The sequence below is a fragment of the Centropristis striata genome, chromosome 21, assembly GCF_030273125.1.
Source record: "Centropristis striata isolate RG_2023a ecotype Rhode Island chromosome 21, C.striata_1.0, whole genome shotgun sequence".
Lineage (NCBI taxonomy): Eukaryota > Metazoa > Chordata > Actinopteri > Perciformes > Serranidae > Centropristis > Centropristis striata.
The window spans coordinates 269044-288090 of record NC_081537.1 but is presented as its reverse complement, the minus strand read 5'-3'; the positions used below and the strand labels follow the sequence as shown (position 1 = coordinate 288090).

The 19047-nt window shown below is 38.6% G+C and overlaps 2 protein-coding genes across 2 annotated transcripts; both read left to right on the top strand.

Moving 5' to 3' along the window:
* The first annotated feature begins 1986 nt into the window (after window positions 1-1986).
* LOC131959795 (tripartite motif-containing protein 16-like) lies at window positions 1987-4235 on the top strand. The gene has a single exon (XM_059325015.1). It carries the CDS (start codon window positions 2313-2315, stop codon window positions 3978-3980), a length of 1668 nt encoding a protein of 555 aa, XP_059180998.1. The 5' UTR covers window positions 1987-2312; the 3' UTR covers window positions 3981-4235.
* Window positions 4236-12228: 7993 nt separating this feature from the next.
* Window positions 12229-15124, top strand: LOC131959799 (tripartite motif-containing protein 16-like). Its single transcript, XM_059325018.1, has one exon. It carries the CDS (start codon window positions 12229-12231, stop codon window positions 13891-13893), a length of 1665 nt encoding a protein of 554 aa, XP_059181001.1. The 3' UTR covers window positions 13894-15124.
* Window positions 15125-19047: the final 3923 nt, after the last annotated feature.

Sequence of the window (19047 nt, the reverse complement as noted above, 5' to 3'; positions counted from 1 at the left end):
GACCGGCTCACCCATGACAAGGGTGCTATGACTTTTATAAGGGTTTCGACAAACGGTTTTCAAATTATTGGGCAAAAACACGTCAAAAAATCCCCCCAATGTAACCCTATGGAGAGTCCAGAGTGGTGATGTCACCAAACAGAGTGTAGAGGGAGAGAACGAATTGTCCAAAAATAAATTTGAAAACTGCGCTCCAGGCCGCAAATTTCACTCTACAGAAATAATTTATACATAGAAACGTAGGAAAATTTGTCCTCTCACTCACAATCCTCTGGTAAAGCTGTCAGAGTTATAGTTTAGGCGTGAGATGCAGAGATGCACCACCAAAACCCAAAAACAGCCTCATTGGCTCCCATATTAAAAACGCAGGATGATATCTCAAAAAAGGAGATGTAAGAGTTTTTTGAATTCGCTCTAACAAAGCTATTTTTTCATTTTTCTTTAAAAAAAATATATGTAGACGTTGAGGAAGAACTCAGGACGCTCAAAGTGAAGTCGGATCAATGATAGGTATTATGGTTTTGCCAAAAATGCTTTCTGTTCAAGGCCAGAATTTTCAGTTTGTCCACCTCTGTCTGCGGAACTTTCTCCAACAGCAGTTAATTTCAGTTGATTGCTCTGCTCTTATTGGTCGACTCCACCTGGCCACGTGGTTGCTTAGCTACCAAAGCCTCCCCCCTCCCCCCTCCCTCCTCCAACACAGACATTCTAACTGATAACTGTCAGTTTACTCTAAGTAAACAGAGCTAATAACTTGACCATACATTGTCCAATCTTCCTCAATCTTGCCAAGCATAATGATGGTTCATCACTGACCACTTATACATAACAATGTTTCATAAATTCCCGCCCTTTTTGATTAGCCACGCCCCCTTTCATAACTAATGAACCGTTTCTCCTAGATACTTGTATGAGGTGTCTGTGAACTCAGGACAGAGTCCCTGTTTAACTGCTGATTCAAGCCACGCCCCCTTTGAGTGACCACGCCCCCTTTTACTAACTTGTGAACCGTTTGTCCTACAGACTTGTATGAGGTGTCTGTGAACTCAGGACAGAGTCCCAGTTTGACTGTTGATTTGAGCCACGAGAATGATGGTCCAGAGGCAAGCACACAATCAAAATTTCTTTAGAAATTTTCTAGTTCTGGTTTTATTATTTCTGAATTCAAATCGTATAAGCTGTGGTGAAATGTGACAAAGTATATTTACCCAAGTACTTTACTCGGGGACGGACTGGGACTCTGTTTTTTTGGACTTTGGACTGTGTGTGTGTGTGTGTGTGTGTTTGTGTGTGTGAGGGAGGCTAACAGCACGTTCCCTCCCCAAAAGTAACATTTGGAGGATCTTTATGACATTTTCCCCTTTTTCTAGCAGATCAGAAGTGACACCAATGAAATGTTGTTTAGATGTTAATATCGCTCATCAGATCTTTTTCCTGTTGAACCACAGAAGCCACAGGCAGGGTCTGTAGGACGCTGTTCTGGACTTTGACAGAGTTTCCTATTGGTTAGTCCACCCCTGTCTCTGACCTTTCAACTTTCCTCACTAAAACAGCTTTTGTCAGAGAGAAATGAGCAGAGTTTTCTATCACTTGTTGCTTTTTCAGCCACATTTTTGTTTGAGCATTTAGTTCATAAAAAGGATTTATTACACAGACTTAAAATCCCTGACACATAAACACACATGCAACTAAACCTGTAAGTCAGAGTGACGTCAACAACGGAGAAAACTCAAATCTATTGAGTCATGTTGATTTGTGTTTTCAATACAAAACACGTAAAGGACTTCATCAAATGAATAAAAATAGTGTGAGGATTTCATTACTTCTGCAGTTGTGAGTCATTTTCTGGTTTCCATCTACTCTATCTGAATTATTGTAATCATTAAAAACTTTAATATATGTGGAGCCATCTCCAGAACCCTCTGATTCTCTAAAGAGTTTGCCTCCTAACAGTTGCAGGGAGCAGTGTGCTTCAAAGAGAAATGAGCTCTGCTGTAAACGAGAGTTGAACACACACTCAAAGCGCTCCTCTTCCTGGAGAGACTCAGAGCTTGATAACCCCTCCCTCTTCTCCTGCTCTCAAACAGCCAGCTCCACTCTGTCCACGTGTTTCCTGGTTCCCTCCCCTTCACATCTACTAGTTAGAAGATGGGCGTAACCAAAGTGGTGTTGACGTGCAGCAGCCAATCCCTGCACACACACACACACACACACACACACACACACACACACATGCTGTTCAGATCAGAGTTCAGACCAGTTTCAGTTTTGAGGAAGTGAAAATCAGACAGTCATTGTGACTGAGAGGTAAAATGGCGCAGAAAGGAGTTCAGCTGGATCGAGAAATCTTCTCTTGTTCCATCTGCCTGGATCTACTGAAGGATCCGGTGGCGACTACATGTGGACACAACTACTGTATGAAGTGTATTAAAACTCACTGGGATGAAGAGGATAGAAAGGGAATCTACAGCTGCCCTGAGTGCAGACAGACGTTCACTCCTAGGCCTGTCCTGCTGAAAAACACCATATTAGCAGTTTTAGTGGATCAGATGAAGAAGACTGGACTCCAAGCTGCTCCTGCTGACCACTGCTATGCTGGACCTGGAGATGTGGCCTGTGATGTCTGCACTGGGAGAAAACTGAAAGCCCTCAAGTCCTGTCTCACCTGTTCGGCCTCTTACTGTGAGAAACACCTCCAGCCTCATTATGAATCACCTCCCTTAAAGAAACACAAGCTGGTGGAGCCCTCCGAGAAGCTGCAGGAGAACATCTGCTCTCAGCACGATGAGGTGATGAAGATGTTCTGCCGGACCGATCGGCAGTCTATCTGTTATCTCTGCTCTGTGGACCAACATAAAGGCCACGACACGGTCTCAGCTGCAGCAGAAAGGAGCGAGAGGCAGAAAGAGCTGGAGGTGAGTCGACTCAACATCCAGCAGAGAATCCAGGACAGAGAGAAAGATGTGAAGCTGCTTCAACAGGAGCTGGAGGCCATCAATCTCTCTGCTGATGAAGCAGTGGAGGACAGTGAGAAGATGTTCACTGAGCTGATCCGTCTCATGCAGAAAAGAAGCTCTGAGGTGAAGCGGCAGGTCAGATCCCAGCAGGAAACTGAAGTGAGTGGAGTCAAAGAGGTGGAGGAGAAGCTGCAGCAGGAGATCAGAGAGCTGAAGAGGAAAGACGCTGAACTGAAGAAGCTCTCAAACACAGAGGACCACAACTGGTTTCTCCACAGCTACCCCTCACTGTCAGCACTCAGCCCATCTACATCCAGCATCCAGATCCGTCCTCGCCGCCGCTTTGACCACGTGACAGCGGCCGTGTCACGAGTCAGAGACAAACTGCAGGACGTCCTGAGAGACAAATGGACAGACGTCTCACTGACTGAAGTGGATGTTTTACTGTCAGATTCACCAGCAGAGCCCACGACCAGAGCTGAGTTCTTAAAATATTCATGTGAGATCACAATGGATCCAAACACAGCATTAACACTGCTGTTATTATCTGATGGGAACAGAAAAGCAACATTAATGACCAATCAACAGTCCTATCCAAGTCACCCAGACAGATTCACTGGATGGAGGCAGGTCCTGAGTAGAGAGAGTCTGACTGGACGATGTTACTGGGAGGTGGAGAGGAGAGGGAGAGGAGTTTGGGTAGCAGCTTCATACAAGAACATCAGCAGAGATGGGTCGATTGAGTCTTTATTTGGATACAATGACAAGTCTTGGGCATTAAGATGTAACAACAAGAATTATACATTTTGCTACAACGATATCGAAACTCCCGTCTCAGGTCCTCGGTCCTCCAGAGTGGGAGTGTTCCTGGATCACAGAGCAGGTATTCTGTCCTTCTACAGCGTCTCTAAAACCATGACCCTCCTCCACAGAGTCCAGACCACGTTCACTCAGCCGCTCTATGCTGGACTTTATCTTGGTTACAGCTATGGAGACACTGCTGAGTTCTGTAAACTCAAATAACCAAAGGGACAGCAGGTAAAAATGTGTTTTAACTCTAAAAGCTCCCATTTTGTTCACCTTTGTGGTGTTTTATTTGAAGTTTTTATATCTATGAGAGGATAACTTTGTAGTTTTACGTGCTAAAACCACCTGAGTTCAGTTGTTCATTTGCTCTCTCAGCCTCCTTCTGCAGCTCCAGCAGCTCAGATCATTTAGGGCCTGTCTTATTAATATTCATGACCCTTTCTTCTGATTGGCTGACAGTCTTGAGTGACACCCGGCCAGGCTAATCACAGTTAGCGGTTTGCAGGTTAAACTCACCGGTGAATGTAAAAAGACGATGGCCACCGCTGAGGAAGATGTTCTCAGACTTTACATGTTAGAGCCTGATGATGCTTCCCTCTGACTCAAACATGAAATATATTACTGGTTCACTTACAGGTTGCAGATTTAGAGTCGGACACGATAATGTGTATACTGCCGTATCCTATAGGAGCAGCTTCTTTGAGTGACAGATTCTTAGGAAGCAGTCAGAAAATATATTTTCACAGTATTTTTATTACAACTGCACCTGCTTTATAATCACAAGACTTGTAACTGGTGTTTTTCTACAATAAGGGACCTTTAAACTGATTTCTTTCCATGTTTGTTGCTGAGAGCTCATCGTTGTGGCATTTCTTCTCTGCAGAGATCAGCTGTCAATCAAACATTATGGACGGGGCTTTGACATCTGCTCATTAGTTGTTCTGTAGATGTTTGACTTTCCTTCCTGTGTCTGTTGAGCCACGGAGGCTTTCACTGCTCATGATGACTGTTGTTCACCTCAACTCATATTTCTCTGCAGGAAAATGTACATTTCTCTCCAAATGTTTGTTGAATATTTGTATGTTGTTGTTGTTGTTTTTCTTTTATGCATGGGTCTGAAGAGAGAAAGCTCGAGATATTCAAAGAAAATGTGTAAAAAAAAAAACTAGAATTATATATATTTATTTGTTTGTTAGACCAAATGTTGCTGTTATAATCAAAGCACAAATGAGGCTCTATGATGTATTATAAAACTATAATTATCATGTTCATAATCAATAAGGAAATAGTCATTATTATCTTGTATATCTCTGAGATTCTGATCAAACTAATTGATTGTGTGGATTAAGTGAATCTGTACAAGAAATCACTGAACAAAAATCATTTAACAAACTTCACTGATGGGATGTGTGAAAAAACTGTTTATATAATGAATAAACAAACATAAACAAAGTATTTTCTTCTGGTCTTAATTCCAGGGTTTGATATAAAGCTGATGGATAAATGATGAGACTAATATGAGATATAACTGAGGCTGTTCTCCTGAAACAACACAAAGTTCACTGTTCATGTTGAGAGCAGAAGAACATTTGTCAGTCAGTCTCTCATTTCTCCAACAAAAGCTGTTTTAATGAGGAAAGTTTAAAGGTCAGAGTTTTCTATCACTTGTTGCTTTTACAGCCAAGATTTGGTTTGTGCTCTTAGTTGATAAAAGGATTTATTACAGACACATTCCTGACACATATACATGCTACTAAACATTGAAGGTGTATGCTGTGAGTTATTAAAAAAATCGGTATTGGCCAAAATCTGAATCAGCAGGTCAGAGTTCTTAAAAATCATGATCGGCCAGAAAATTGCAATCGGTGCAGCCCTATTATTTATAATAATAAAATAATATAATACATAATGATTATCTTATTGCAATGTTTTATTAACAGAGCCTGAAAGTCTATTTTATTTCTTTTGGTTGCAGTTTACTTATTTATGTTTTATTCATCTAGGATATTTTAATATTTCTTTCCAACATTTCAATTCCAATTTTTTATATTCTGAAGATATAAAAAAATTAATTGCTGTGGAAAAGGATGAACTTATTATGCTCTAATATGGTTATAAAACTAAAACAACATAAATACAATGATACTATCGTTATCTCCAACTAAAGCTGTTTTAATGAGGAAAGTTCAAAGGTCAGAGTTTTCTATCACTTGTTGCTTTTACAGCCAAGATTTGGTTTATGCTCTTAGTTGATAAAAGGATTTATTACAGACACATTCCTGACACATATACATGCTACTAAACTCTTAAATCTTAGTGAAGTCAACAAGGAGGAAAACTCTAATCTATTGTCTTAATGTTTACCTGTTGACTCAGAAGAGTTTGCCTGCTAAAAGTTGAAATGAGCAGTGAGTTTAAAAGAGAAATGAGCTCTGTTGTAAACGAGAGTTGAACAAAGTGTCAAGGATCCTTTCTTCAGAGTCGCCCCCAGAGGCCAGAGTCCTTCCTGTATCACTGCTGACTGCTGGCAACTCAAACAACCACAGTCATTTAAAGGATGCAGGATAAAATGTGTTTTAACTTTTAAAGCTCCATATTGTTCACCTTTGTTGTGTTGTTATTCAAGTTTTGACACCTAAAAGGAGATACATTTGTAGTTTAACATTCTAAAATGATCTCAGATCAGTTGTTCATCAGCTCTCTCAGCCTCCTTCTGCAGCTCCAATTGTGGCCCTCATGATGATATTTTGTGGCCCCCACCTTGATATGAAAGTTTAATGTGAGTTTTATATGAATGGCACTTTACTGTGTTGTGTGTGGAAGGTCCGTTTAATTACTGTTTTTGGTAATTTTGTGTCTTTTTTTATATACATATAATTTTGTGTCTTTTTTGGGGGGTAATATTGTGTCTTTTTAAAATAATTTTGTCTTTTTTAGTAATTCTGTGTCTTTTTCTGTCATTATGTGTCTTTTTTTTGTAATTTTGTGTCTTTTTTTGGTCATTTTGATACTGCCTCCAGCGGCCCCCCAGGTAATTTGAGTTTGAGACCCCTGATTTATAATATTAAGTCTATAAAAAAAAGTATTTTCTTCTTCTATCTATCAATAGTATCTCAATTATCTTGTTCTGAGTATAATTTACCTACTGACAATAGCTTTATGTGCTTATTTTAACAACATGTGTCTTTTTGTAACTAAACTGAGTGAATAACCTCTTCACAGGGATTTCAGTCTTGACTAAAGCACTAAAAAAGACACAAAATGACTAAAAAAAGACACAAAAAGACACGTATTGACCAAAAAAAAGAAACAAAAAGACTAAAAAAATAGACAAAAAGACCAAAAAGACACAAAATGATTATAAAAAGACACAAAATGAACTGAAAAATAAACAAAATGACCCAAAAAAATAGACAGAAAGACTTGTTTTTAGGATTGACATTGTGAGCTTTTTCATGCTTTTCAATCTATTCAACTGTTGAATATGGTGAGTTTTTACCTAAAATATTGGCTCCAGTTGAGAGTTTTAGTTGCATGTAGTTTAAATGATATTTAAAAGTATTTTCTACCACCAGTATCTACCATCTATCTAGTGTAATTACACGGGAAACGTATCTTCAGTGGTGGTCGGAATCTGCGCATTGGTTGCGCCAAATAAAGTAATTCCTCTCTGAATGGTAAAGGGCAATAAGTAATCGATATGCTATTAATATATAACTGTTAGAATCAATTGACACTGACAGCGACCCGACTGACTTGTACCCTGTATATATAAAACATTCTAACGACATATAAAACATCACATATAAAACATTCTAACCCATTCACTCATATCATGTTAAAGGCTCCATATGTAATTAAATGTTAATTGCCTGCTGCAGGTTTAACAAGTATTTTCTAGTGTTTGTATTAATGTAATTTGTGCTGGCAAATTGTCTTGTGAATTCTGTAAAGATCATAAGTAAAAATATCACTGTAAACTGGCAGGAGAGAATCAGATGCAGAGCCAGTAGAATAAAGGAAACGACACACAAACGCACACACCAAAGCTCCCTCACATATAAAGGGCAATACGTAACTGATATGTAATTAATATGGATAACTGTTAGAAGTACATAAGTACAGACCTCACAATCAAATGAGATGATTGACACAGATGAATTGGACAAGAGGTCAGAAGGGTGTAATTCCATGGTACACTCAAGAAATCCAACATGTTTAAGAAAAGAAAAGTCTAAATACCAAAGTGAACAAAAACAGACTGACTCATACTAAGGAACCTGACTGACTGACTGACTGACTGATGTTATAATATCTTTACTTAAAAGTGTTATATTTTATTTTTTCTGTTTCTGTTATGAAGTTCAATATGTTTTTATATATGTGATTTGAACAGGCACATTGTGTTACGAGATAATATGTAAATACTTGTTTATGTGTAAATACATGTTGTACATACATGCTGAGCTAAAGTTAATAAGGGGTTAAATGCTCTAAGCAGGGAACAGGAAGGGACACACAAACTCTGACCACACTGACAGAGCGCACACACATACACACACATACACTGGAAGCACACGCACACACCTCCAGGAAACACACACACACAATACAACGGCATTCACAGAGAGCACACACACACTCCCCCCGCCCCTACAACTCCATCAACTCTGATACAATTTTACCCTTTTCTTTTTTTCCCCAAGAAAGAAAGTTATTAGCTAGAGGTTTTTGGATTTAAATGAGCAGATAGGCCTATAATAAGAATTTTAAACAACTCCTAGAACTGTTTGGATTAATTTTAGACTATAAAGTGATTGAAAACTTTTGTTTAATTAGAAATGACATCTCACAATACCAAAGATGATTTTACTCATGACATTTTAATGATTCTGATGTCCCAACTCCACAGTTCTGGAGACTGTGGAAGGAGTTTGGAAATTATGAAAAGCTTGATGCTTTGCCGCTTGCTTTCTTGCAACTAACAGAGCATGATATAATAATGCTAACTACCTATGCCAAAACAAAACGATTACTTGCTCCCTATAAAAGACCCTCGCTTGAGCAGTCGCAAGCTGAGATAACATGACGCAACTAACAGCGAGCCAGAGATCAACCAGTCTAGAGGAAGACGGTGAGAGACAGCGATCAGGAGCCAACAGCAGTCCAGGAGGAAGAAACACCAGCTGGTGTCCTCTGAAGACAACAGACACAAGGACAGTATGCTTCAATATAGACAATACTGGAAAATGATTGTGATGCACGATAAGAATGAAAACATTTTGTTGTTGATGTTGCCAAGGCAACTGGGACAGCCTGTGGAGAAGCTGAAGGGCCCTAACGAGGTTTCATGTGATCCAGGAGGCTCTTAGCAGAGAGGCAGCAAGCTGCAGGAGGACCACACCCAAATCACTAAAGATGAGTATGATGCAACACACACACCAACCCAGACAGTGCTGACCCATACCAACATTCACACTTCATACAGACAAGAACACGTCACACCAACATTATAGATAAAGCACATAGAACATTCTCATTTCAAACAGTCAGGAACATGTTAAATAGGTTTATGTCCCAGGAAGAGACAGAGCTATTTAGGAGGCCACACAGACTTCAAGTTACACAAAGTTAACCTGCTCACCTCACAAGCTGACACACCAACATGTTCTAGTAGATTATAAAACACATATTGAATGTTTGCAAATGCTGGATTTCTGAATGCTGAAGGATGTGATATGACTGTAAACTGTAAAGTGACTTTGGTTTATTATCATAGTTCTCACATGTCAAATGACTCTACCCCTCATAGATATACTAGTACGGTTTGAAAATCACATCACAATAAATCAAAGTTGCCAGGATTTGAATATGACCAGCCCAGTTAATTCTGCACGGACAGGATGTGTAGGAATGACTCAGTGAACACTGAGCTCTCAGGAGCTGGTGGTGGTGTATGAAGGAGGAAGAGACTCTCAACATTAGAGGAATGTGTGGAGAGCTTTGGAGAAACAACCACTCACACCAAATGCTAAAATGTCCTTAAACCTGCAGCTATCCACTACGTTAAAGGCTCAGGATGAGTCCAGGGCCGGTCTGAAGTCCAGACTTCTCTTGATCATAAATGATAAAAATGTTAACTGGTAACTGTCACATAAGTGAAATCCTGAAGGTGATGAGGGAGCAGCTGCATGTTACCATGACAGGACAGAACAGACAGGTGTTTAGTATGTAGTTAGCTGTAGTTTGAGAAATATTATTGTACATTAATTTACATTTTACATAGCAGAATGCTGGTAGGGGGAGTCTGTCAGGGGATTGGGCGAACCACATGTTAGAGTAATGAGGAGCCGTTTTGGCTAAGGCATTAATCAGTTTAATTCTGGTTTCCTTTGACATGTTGCCTGGTATCCATGCTGAAGAGATGGAGTCAGAGACAAACGGACCTGTTTCTACATGATGACAGCATTCCCAACATTTTTGGTGATCCTTGATGAAGGCAATCGGTATCTTTAAACAGATACCCCAACATAGTTGACGCCCCGGTGCGTAATTACAACACCATCTATGTGACTCAATACTTGGTTGGGGCTGTTTGACTTGAACTAAATGGACTTTTCATCATATTCTAATGTATTGAGATGATCCTGTAGATACTGTTGGGGTTAATCTGACCCTGAACAGAAGAGGTGACTTGTGTTCATTCATCAACATCACTTGAAAAAAAAAAAAGACACAAATTGATGAAAAAAGATATAAATTTAGCAAAAAAAAGACACAAATTGACCACAAAAAGAAATAAAATGACCAAAAAAAGAGACAAACTGAGCAGAAAAGGCATAAAGTGACCAAAAGAAGACATAAATTGACCAAAGAAGTCACAAATTTACCAAAAAAAGACACAAAATGACCAAAAAACGGCACAAATTGACCAAAGAAGACACAAATTGACCAAAAAAAGACAGAAATTGACCAAAAAAAGAAATAAATTGACCAAAAAAGACACAAATTGATCAAAAAAAGATATGAATTGAACAAAAAAGACACAAATTGTCCACAAAAAGACGTAAAATGACCAAAAAGAGACACAAATTGACAAAAAAAAAAAATACACAAATTGACGACAAAAAGACACAAAATGACCAAAACAAACCATTTTCTCTCTTTCTGTTATTGTGTCCATCTATATGAGTCAATACTTGTTTGGGGCTGTTTGACTTGAATTAAATGGACTTTTCATCATATTCTAATGTATTGAGATGATCCTGTATGTATACAAGTAACTTTTGCTTTTATTATTCTGGTTTTATTATTTCTGAATTCAAATCGTATAAGCTGTGGTGAAATGTGACAAAGTATATTTACCCAAGTACTTTACTCAGGGACGGACTGGGACTCTGTTTTTTTGGACTTTGGACTGTGTGTGTGTGTGTGTGTGTGTGTGTGTGTGTGTGTTTGTGTGTGTGAGGGAGGCTAACAGCACGTTCCCTCCCCAAAAGTAACATTTGGAGGATCTTTATGACATCTTCCCCTTTTTCTAGCAGATCAGAAGTGACACCAATGAAATGTTGTTTAGATGTTAATATCGCTCATCAGATTTTTTTTTTTTTCGTCAAACCACAAAAGCTACAGGCAGGGTCTGTAGGACGCTGTTCTGGACTTTGACAGAGTTTCCTATTGGTTAGTCCATCCCTGTCTCTGACCTTTGAACTTTCCTCACTAAAACAGCTTTTGTCAGAGAGAAATGAGCAGAGTTTTCTATCACTTGTTGCTTTTACAGCCACGATTTTGTTTGAGCATTTAGTTCATAAAAAGGATTTATTACACAGACTTAAAATCCCTGACACATAAACACACATGCAACTAAACCTGTAAGTCAGAGTGACGTCAACAACGGAGAAAACTCAAATCTATTGAGTCATGTTGATTTGTGTTTTCAATACAAAATATGTAAAGGACTTCATCAAATGAATAAAAATAGTGTGAGGATTTTATTACCAATACAGCTGTGAGTCATTTTCTGGTTTCAATCTACTCTATCTGAATTATTGTAATCATTAAAAACTTTAATATACGGGGAGCCATCTCCAGAACCCTCTGATTCTCTAAAGAGTTTGCCTCCTAACAGTTGCAGGGAGCAGTGTGCTTCAAAGAGAAATGAGCTCTGCTGTAAACGAGAGTTGAACACACACTCAAAGCGCTCCTCTTCCTGGAGAGACTCAGAGCTTGATAACCCCTCCCTCTTCTCCTGCTCTCAAACAGCCAGCTCCACTCTGTCCAGCTGTTTCCTGGTTCCCTCCCCTTCACATCTACTAGTTAGAAAATGGGTGTTACCAACATGGTGCTGACTCACTGCACACACACACACACACACACACACACACACACACACACACACAGAGCTCTAACCGGTTTCAGTTATGAGGAAGTGAAACTCAGACAGTCGTTGTGACTGAGAGGTGAAATGGCGCAGAAAGGAGTTCAGCTGGACCGGGAAACTTTCTCTTGTTCCATCTGTCTGGATCTACTGAAGGATCCAGTGGCTCTTTCCTGTGGACACAACTACTGTATGAAGTGTATTAACAGCCACTGGGATGCAGAGGATCAGAAACTGGTCTACAGCTGCCCTCAGTGCAGGAAGGCCTTCACAACGAGGCCAAAGCTGGAGAAAAACACCATGTTAGCAGATTTAGTAGATCAGATGAAGAAGACTGGACTCCAAGCTGCTCCTGCTGACCACTGCTATGCTGGACCTGGAGATGTGGCCTGTGATGTCTGCACTGGGAGAAAACTGAAAGCCTTCAAGTCCTGTCTCACCTGTTCGGCCTCTTACTGTGAGAAACACCTCCAGCCTCATTATGAATCACCTCCATTAAAGAAACACAAGCTGGTGGAGCCCTCCGAGAAGCTGCAGGAGAACATCTGCTCTCAGCACGATGAGGTGATGAAGATGTTCTGCCGGACCGATCGGCAGTCTATCTGTTATCTCTGCTCTGTGGACCAACATAAAGGCCACGACACGGTCTCAGCTGCAGCAGAAAGGAGCGAGAGGCAGAAAGAGCTGGAGGTGAGTCGACTCAACATCCAGCAGAGAATCCAGGACAGAGAGAAAGATGTGAAGCTGCTTCAACAGGAGCTGGAGGCCATCAATCGCTCTGCTGATAAAGCAGTGGAGGACAGTGACAAGATGTTCACTGAGCTGATCCGTCTCATGCAGAAAAGAAGCTCTGAGGTGAAGCGGCAGGTCAGATCCCAGCAGGAAACTGAAGTGAGTGGAGTCAAAGAGGTGGAGGAGAAGCTGCAGCAGGAGATCAGAGAGCTGAAGAGGAAAGACGCTGAACTGAAGAAGCTCTCAAACACAGAGGACCACAACCAGTTTCTCCACAGCTACCCCTCACTGTCAGCACTCAGCCCGTCTACATCCAGCATCCAGATCCGTCCTCGCCGCCGCTTTGACCACGTGACAGCGGCCGTGTCACGAGTCAGAGACAAACTGCAGGACGTCCTGAGAGACAAATGGACAGACGTCTCACTGACTGAAGTGGATGTTTTACTGTCAGATTCACCAGCAGAGCCCACGACCAGAGCTGAGTTCTTAAAATATTCATGTGAGATCACACTGGATCCAAACACACCACCCACATGGCTGTTATTATCTGATGGGAACAGAAAAGCAACAATCATGAGGGATCATCAGTCCTATCCAAGTCACCCAGACAGATTCACTGTATGGTCTCAGGTCCTGAGTAGAGAGAGTCTGACTGGACGATGTTACTGGGAGGTGGAGTGGAGAGGGGGTGGAGTTGATGTAGCAGCTTCATACAAGAACATCAGCAGAGGGTCGAATGACTCTAGATTTGGATACAATGACAAGTCTTGGGCATTAGGATGTAACAACAACAAATATACATTTTGGTACAACAATATCGATACTCCCGTCTCAGGTCCTTGGTCCTCCAGATTCGGAGTGTTCCTGGATCACAGAGCAGGTATTCTGTCCTTCTACAGCGTCTCTGAAACCATGACCCTCCTCCACAGAGTCCAGACAACGTTCACTCAGCCGCTCTATGCTGGACTTATGCTTGGTTACAGAGATGGAACCATTGCTGAGTTCTGTAAACTCAAATAACCAAAGGGACAGCAGGTAAAAATGTGTTTTAACTCTAAAAGCTCCCATTTTGTTCACCTTTGTGGTGTTTTATTTGAAGTTTTTATATCTATAAGAGGATAAATTTGTAGTTTTATGGGCTAAAACCACCTGAGTTCAGTTGTTCATCTGCTCTCTCAGCCTCCTTCTGCAGCTCCAGCAACTCAGATCATGTTGGGCCTGTCTCATTAATATTCATGAGCCTTTCTTCTGATTGGCTGACAGTCTTGAGTGACACCCGGCCAGGCTAACCACAGTTAACGGTTTGCAGGTTAAACTCACCGGTGAATGTAAAAAGACGATGGCCACCGCTGAGGAAGATGTTGTCAGACTTTACATGTTAGAGCCTGATGATGCTTCCCTCTGACTCAAACATGAAATATATTACTGGTTCACTTACAGGTTGCAGATTTAGAGTCGGACACGATAATGTGTATACTGCCGTATCCTATAGGAGCAGCTTCTTTGAGTGACAGATTTTTAGGAAGCAGTCAGAAAATATATTTTCACAGTATTTTTATTGCAACTGCACCTGCTTTATAATCACAAGACTTGTAACTGGTGTTTTTCTACAATAAGGGACCTTTGAACTGATTTCTTTCCATGTTTGTTGCTGAGAGCTCATCGTTGTGGCATTTCTTCTCTGCAGAGATCAGCTGTCAATCAAACATTATGGGCGGGGCTTTGACATCTGCTCATTAGTTGTTCTGTAGATGTTTGACTTTCCTTCCTGTGTCTGTTGAGCCACGGAGGCTTTCACTGCTCATGATGACTGTTGTTCACCTCAACTCATATTTCTCTGCAGGAAAATGTACATTTCTCTCCAAATGTTTGTTGAATATTTGTATGTTGTTGTTTTTCTTTTATGCGTGGGTCTGAAGAGAGAAAGCTCCAGATATTCAAAGAAAATGTGTAAAAAAAAAAAACTGGAATTATATCTACATTTATTTGTTTGTTAGACCAAATGTTGCTGTTATAATCAAAGCACAAATGAGGCTCTATGATGTATTATAAAACTATAATTATCATGTTCATAATCAATAAGGAAATAGTCATTATTATCTTGTATATCTCTGAGATTCTGATCAAACTGATTGATTGTGTGGATGAAGTGAATCTGTACAAGAAATCACTGAACAAAAATCATTTAACAAACTTCACTGATGGGATGTGTGAAAAAACTGTTTAGATAATGAATAAACAAACATAAACAAAGTATTTTCTTCTGGTCTTAATTCCAGGGTTTGATATAAAGCTGATGGATAAATTATGAGACTGATATGAGATATAACAGAGGCTGTTCTCCTGAAACAACACAAAGTTCACTGTTCATGTTCAGAGCAGAAGAACATTTGTCAGTCAGTCTCTCATTTCTCCAACAAAAGCTGTTTTAATGAGGAAAGTTCAAAGGTCAGAGTTTTATATCACTTGTTGCTTTTACAGCCAAGATTTGGTTTGTGCTCTTAGTTGATAAAAGGATTTATTACAGACACATTCCTGACACATATACATGCTACTAAACTCTTAAATCTTAGTGAAGTCAACAAGGAAGAAAACTCTAATCTATTGTCTTAATGTTTACCTGTTGACTCAGAAGAGTTTGCCTGCTAAAAGTTGAAATGAGCAGTGAGTTTAAAAGAGAAATGAGCTCTGTTGTAAACGAGAGTTGAACAAAGTGTCAAGGATCCTTTCTTCAGAGTCGCCCCCAGGGGCCAGAGTATTATATTATAACTCTGATGATAAATTATAACTCTGAAAATGAATTAAATCCATAAAAAGTATATTACTAAAAACATAATGCAATACAAACCTTGGCCAGCAGAGGGCAAAATTCACCCAGCAATGTTTCTAAAAGGTAAGTCTAATAATATAACTCAAAAAACAATTTCAATTCATCAATAAAATTACAATGTTTTTGGGGGTGCAATACAGACCTTGACCAGCAGAGGGCAAACCTCGCCTATAGGAACAGCACTACTTAAAGCATACAGTCTCTCAACATATATACAATAATAAAATAGTTACATAATAAAATAAAACCAAAAAAATAATATCATAAAATAAAAATAAAATGAAATAATAATATAATCAAATAAAAATATAATAATATTAAATAAAATAAATAATAGAATGAAAAAATAATAAAAAAAATATAATAAAATACAATAATAACGAAATAAAAAACAATAAAATAATATAAAGGAAATACAAAATCAAATACTGTGAATAATACAAATGTTAAATAGATAAAATAAAATGAATTAGAAAATGAAGAAAAATAAATAAATATAATACGACAAAATCACCTAATTGGCTTGGGACACACACCAAGGTTTGATCAACCTTGGCTGGGCCTCTCCTCAGGTGAGGGTGTCTAGTGAGAAATGGCCGAAACACCCTGTGATCCTGGGGTCCACTACTGAGGATGTGTCTCAAATTCTGGACTTAGTCCACATAGAAACCTTATGAAAAACCAGATGAGATCTCATCCCAATACAGGAATAATACTGAAACAAACAAAACAGAATAAAAGTCCACATGTGACTCCGTACAAAAAAAGTCTACAGAAAAAGTCTCCACATCTTCATACAAAGGAGGTTTCCAGATCCTAATAAAAACCTCCACCAAGTCGAAAAGACAAAAATAAATAAAGGATAACAAATGATGAAAAAAATACTCTAAACAGGAAAGTCCACATGTGACTCCATACAAAAAAAGTCTCCACATCTTCATACAAAGGAAGTTCCCAGATCCTAATACAACAAAAAGGTGATGTACAAACTGGAGTATACCTCCACCAGGTCGAAAAGACAAAAATAAATAAAGGATAACAAATGAAGAAGAATACTCAAAACGGAATACACATCCACATGTGACCTCAATGAAAAAAGAAAAGATTCCACAGCCCAATACAGGTAATGAACAAAACAAGTGCTTCTTATTATTATATAATTCCTCATTATATATCATTATATTACTATATGTTATTATACATTAATGATTATATATCATATATTATTTATTATATATTATTATATATTAACCCTTTCATGCATAGAGGTCACTACAGTGTACAGCTGTTAAAAAGTGCTTTTTCTCTATACATGCCTGTAATTTTGGGCACTGCTGCATATAGTCCACACTAGTGGAAGCTAATGCATCATCCCATACAAAAAATCCCATTGGCTGATCATTGCAATGGGGAAAAGTAGTCAGTGAAACCAAGATGTCCGACAGACAGGGAGAAAGACCAAACACCTCGGCTATTTCGGTGTCTAGCTTCTATAAAAAGATACCACTGCAGGTAAAAAAAATATAATTACATCAAGTAACATCTAAGGTGACATATTATGTAAAGATTTTCCAAGTTTTGATTTTATATTTGGAGGAAATACGGATTAATTGTCTGTCCACTCAATTGTACATCATGCATCAATAGCTATATTTCAACTTCAATGCAATGTCAATTACTAAAAATGTTGTTCTTGAAAATAATTCATATTCTATAATGTTTTGGCTGTAGATCAACTTCTTTATGTTTTTTATCATGTAATTTGATATTTTTTTATATATCCTCATATTTTGTAGAGCTCAAAAGTAGTAGTAGAGCTCGTGCTCTCATCAATGCAGGATCACATGAAGATACACACCAGAGGCCGACCCAGTGCCACTCCACCACCGGCTAACAGAGAGCAGTGTCTAAGGCCCCCCTTAGATCTGGTTTGGCCCCCAGAAACCACTGGCCCCAGCTCAAGGAAGCAAAAAGTGCCAGTAGATGCCAAGATGCTGCATGCACACAAAGAACCAAGTAGACCTGCGTGCAGCGTCTTGCAGCTTTGTGCCCCGGAGGCTTCGGCAACTATCATAGAAAATAGTCTAAATAATGAGCAACAAGCATGATTTGACAGGAAATATGATACATGCTATAAGACACTATGAGAGAATATGCTCAGTTCAGAGACTTAACAAGAATACAGTATGACATCCCTAAAGATAAATAAAAACGCCTAGAGAAAAAAAAAAGTTTTATGATTATGTTAACTACTATATTTATCAATAGAGCTCAAATAGAGAGGCCTACAGAGTAGTGGAGGAACCACCATTCCAACAGAATACCATATTACAACTGCATAACTAAATTACAACTATACCCATATAACTACCATGTTATTACATTGATGTGTTTTACAGTGCAAAACGCATGAAGTACACTTGAGTGGACAAAAAAATATTTCTTTATAGAAAAAAGATAGAAAACATTTTTTTTTCAAACCTTGTTTTACATCCCTAATGATGTATAAAAATACTTAGTGAAAAAATCCTGATTGAGTTTATCATAATTCATGCATGAGAGGGTTAATTAGTATATATTTATTATATATCATGTATTATATATTCTAATCTAAGCTATCTTTTCCAAAGCAGACATCAACAAGCAGAATGATAAATAGACAACAATAGGCTAATTCTAATAGTAGTTTAGAGGGGTAGTGAGTGATGAGAGGATGACATGCGACGGCCAGTGCACTGCCTTTGACTCTCCTTAAACTGCCCAGTCGTCGGACAAAAAAACACACAAAAAAAAATACATAAAATATAAAAAAATACACAAAATGACCAAAAAAAACCTAAATGACTTAAAAAAGATTCAAAATGACCAAAAAAAGACGCAAAATTACTAAAAAGAAACTAAATTACAAAAAAAAGAAACAAAATGACCAAAAAAAACCTCAATTACTTAAAAAAGAAACAAAATGATCAAAAAAAGACACAAAATTACTTTTAAAAAAAGACACAAAATGACCAAAAAAAGACACAAAATTACTAAAAAAAGAAACTAAATTACTTAAAAAATACACAAAATGACCAAAAATACCTAAATTACTTAAAAAAGACACAAAATAACCAAAAAAAAGACACAAAATTACTAAAAAGAAACTAAATTACTAAAAAAAGACACAAAATGACTAAAAAAAGACACAAAATTACCAAAAACAGTAATTAAAGGGACCTTCCACGCACAACACGGTAAAGTGCCATTCATATAAAACTCACATTAAACTTTCATATCAAGGTGGGGGCCACAAAATATCATCACGAGGGCCACAATTGGCCCGCGGGCCGCCAGTTTGAGAC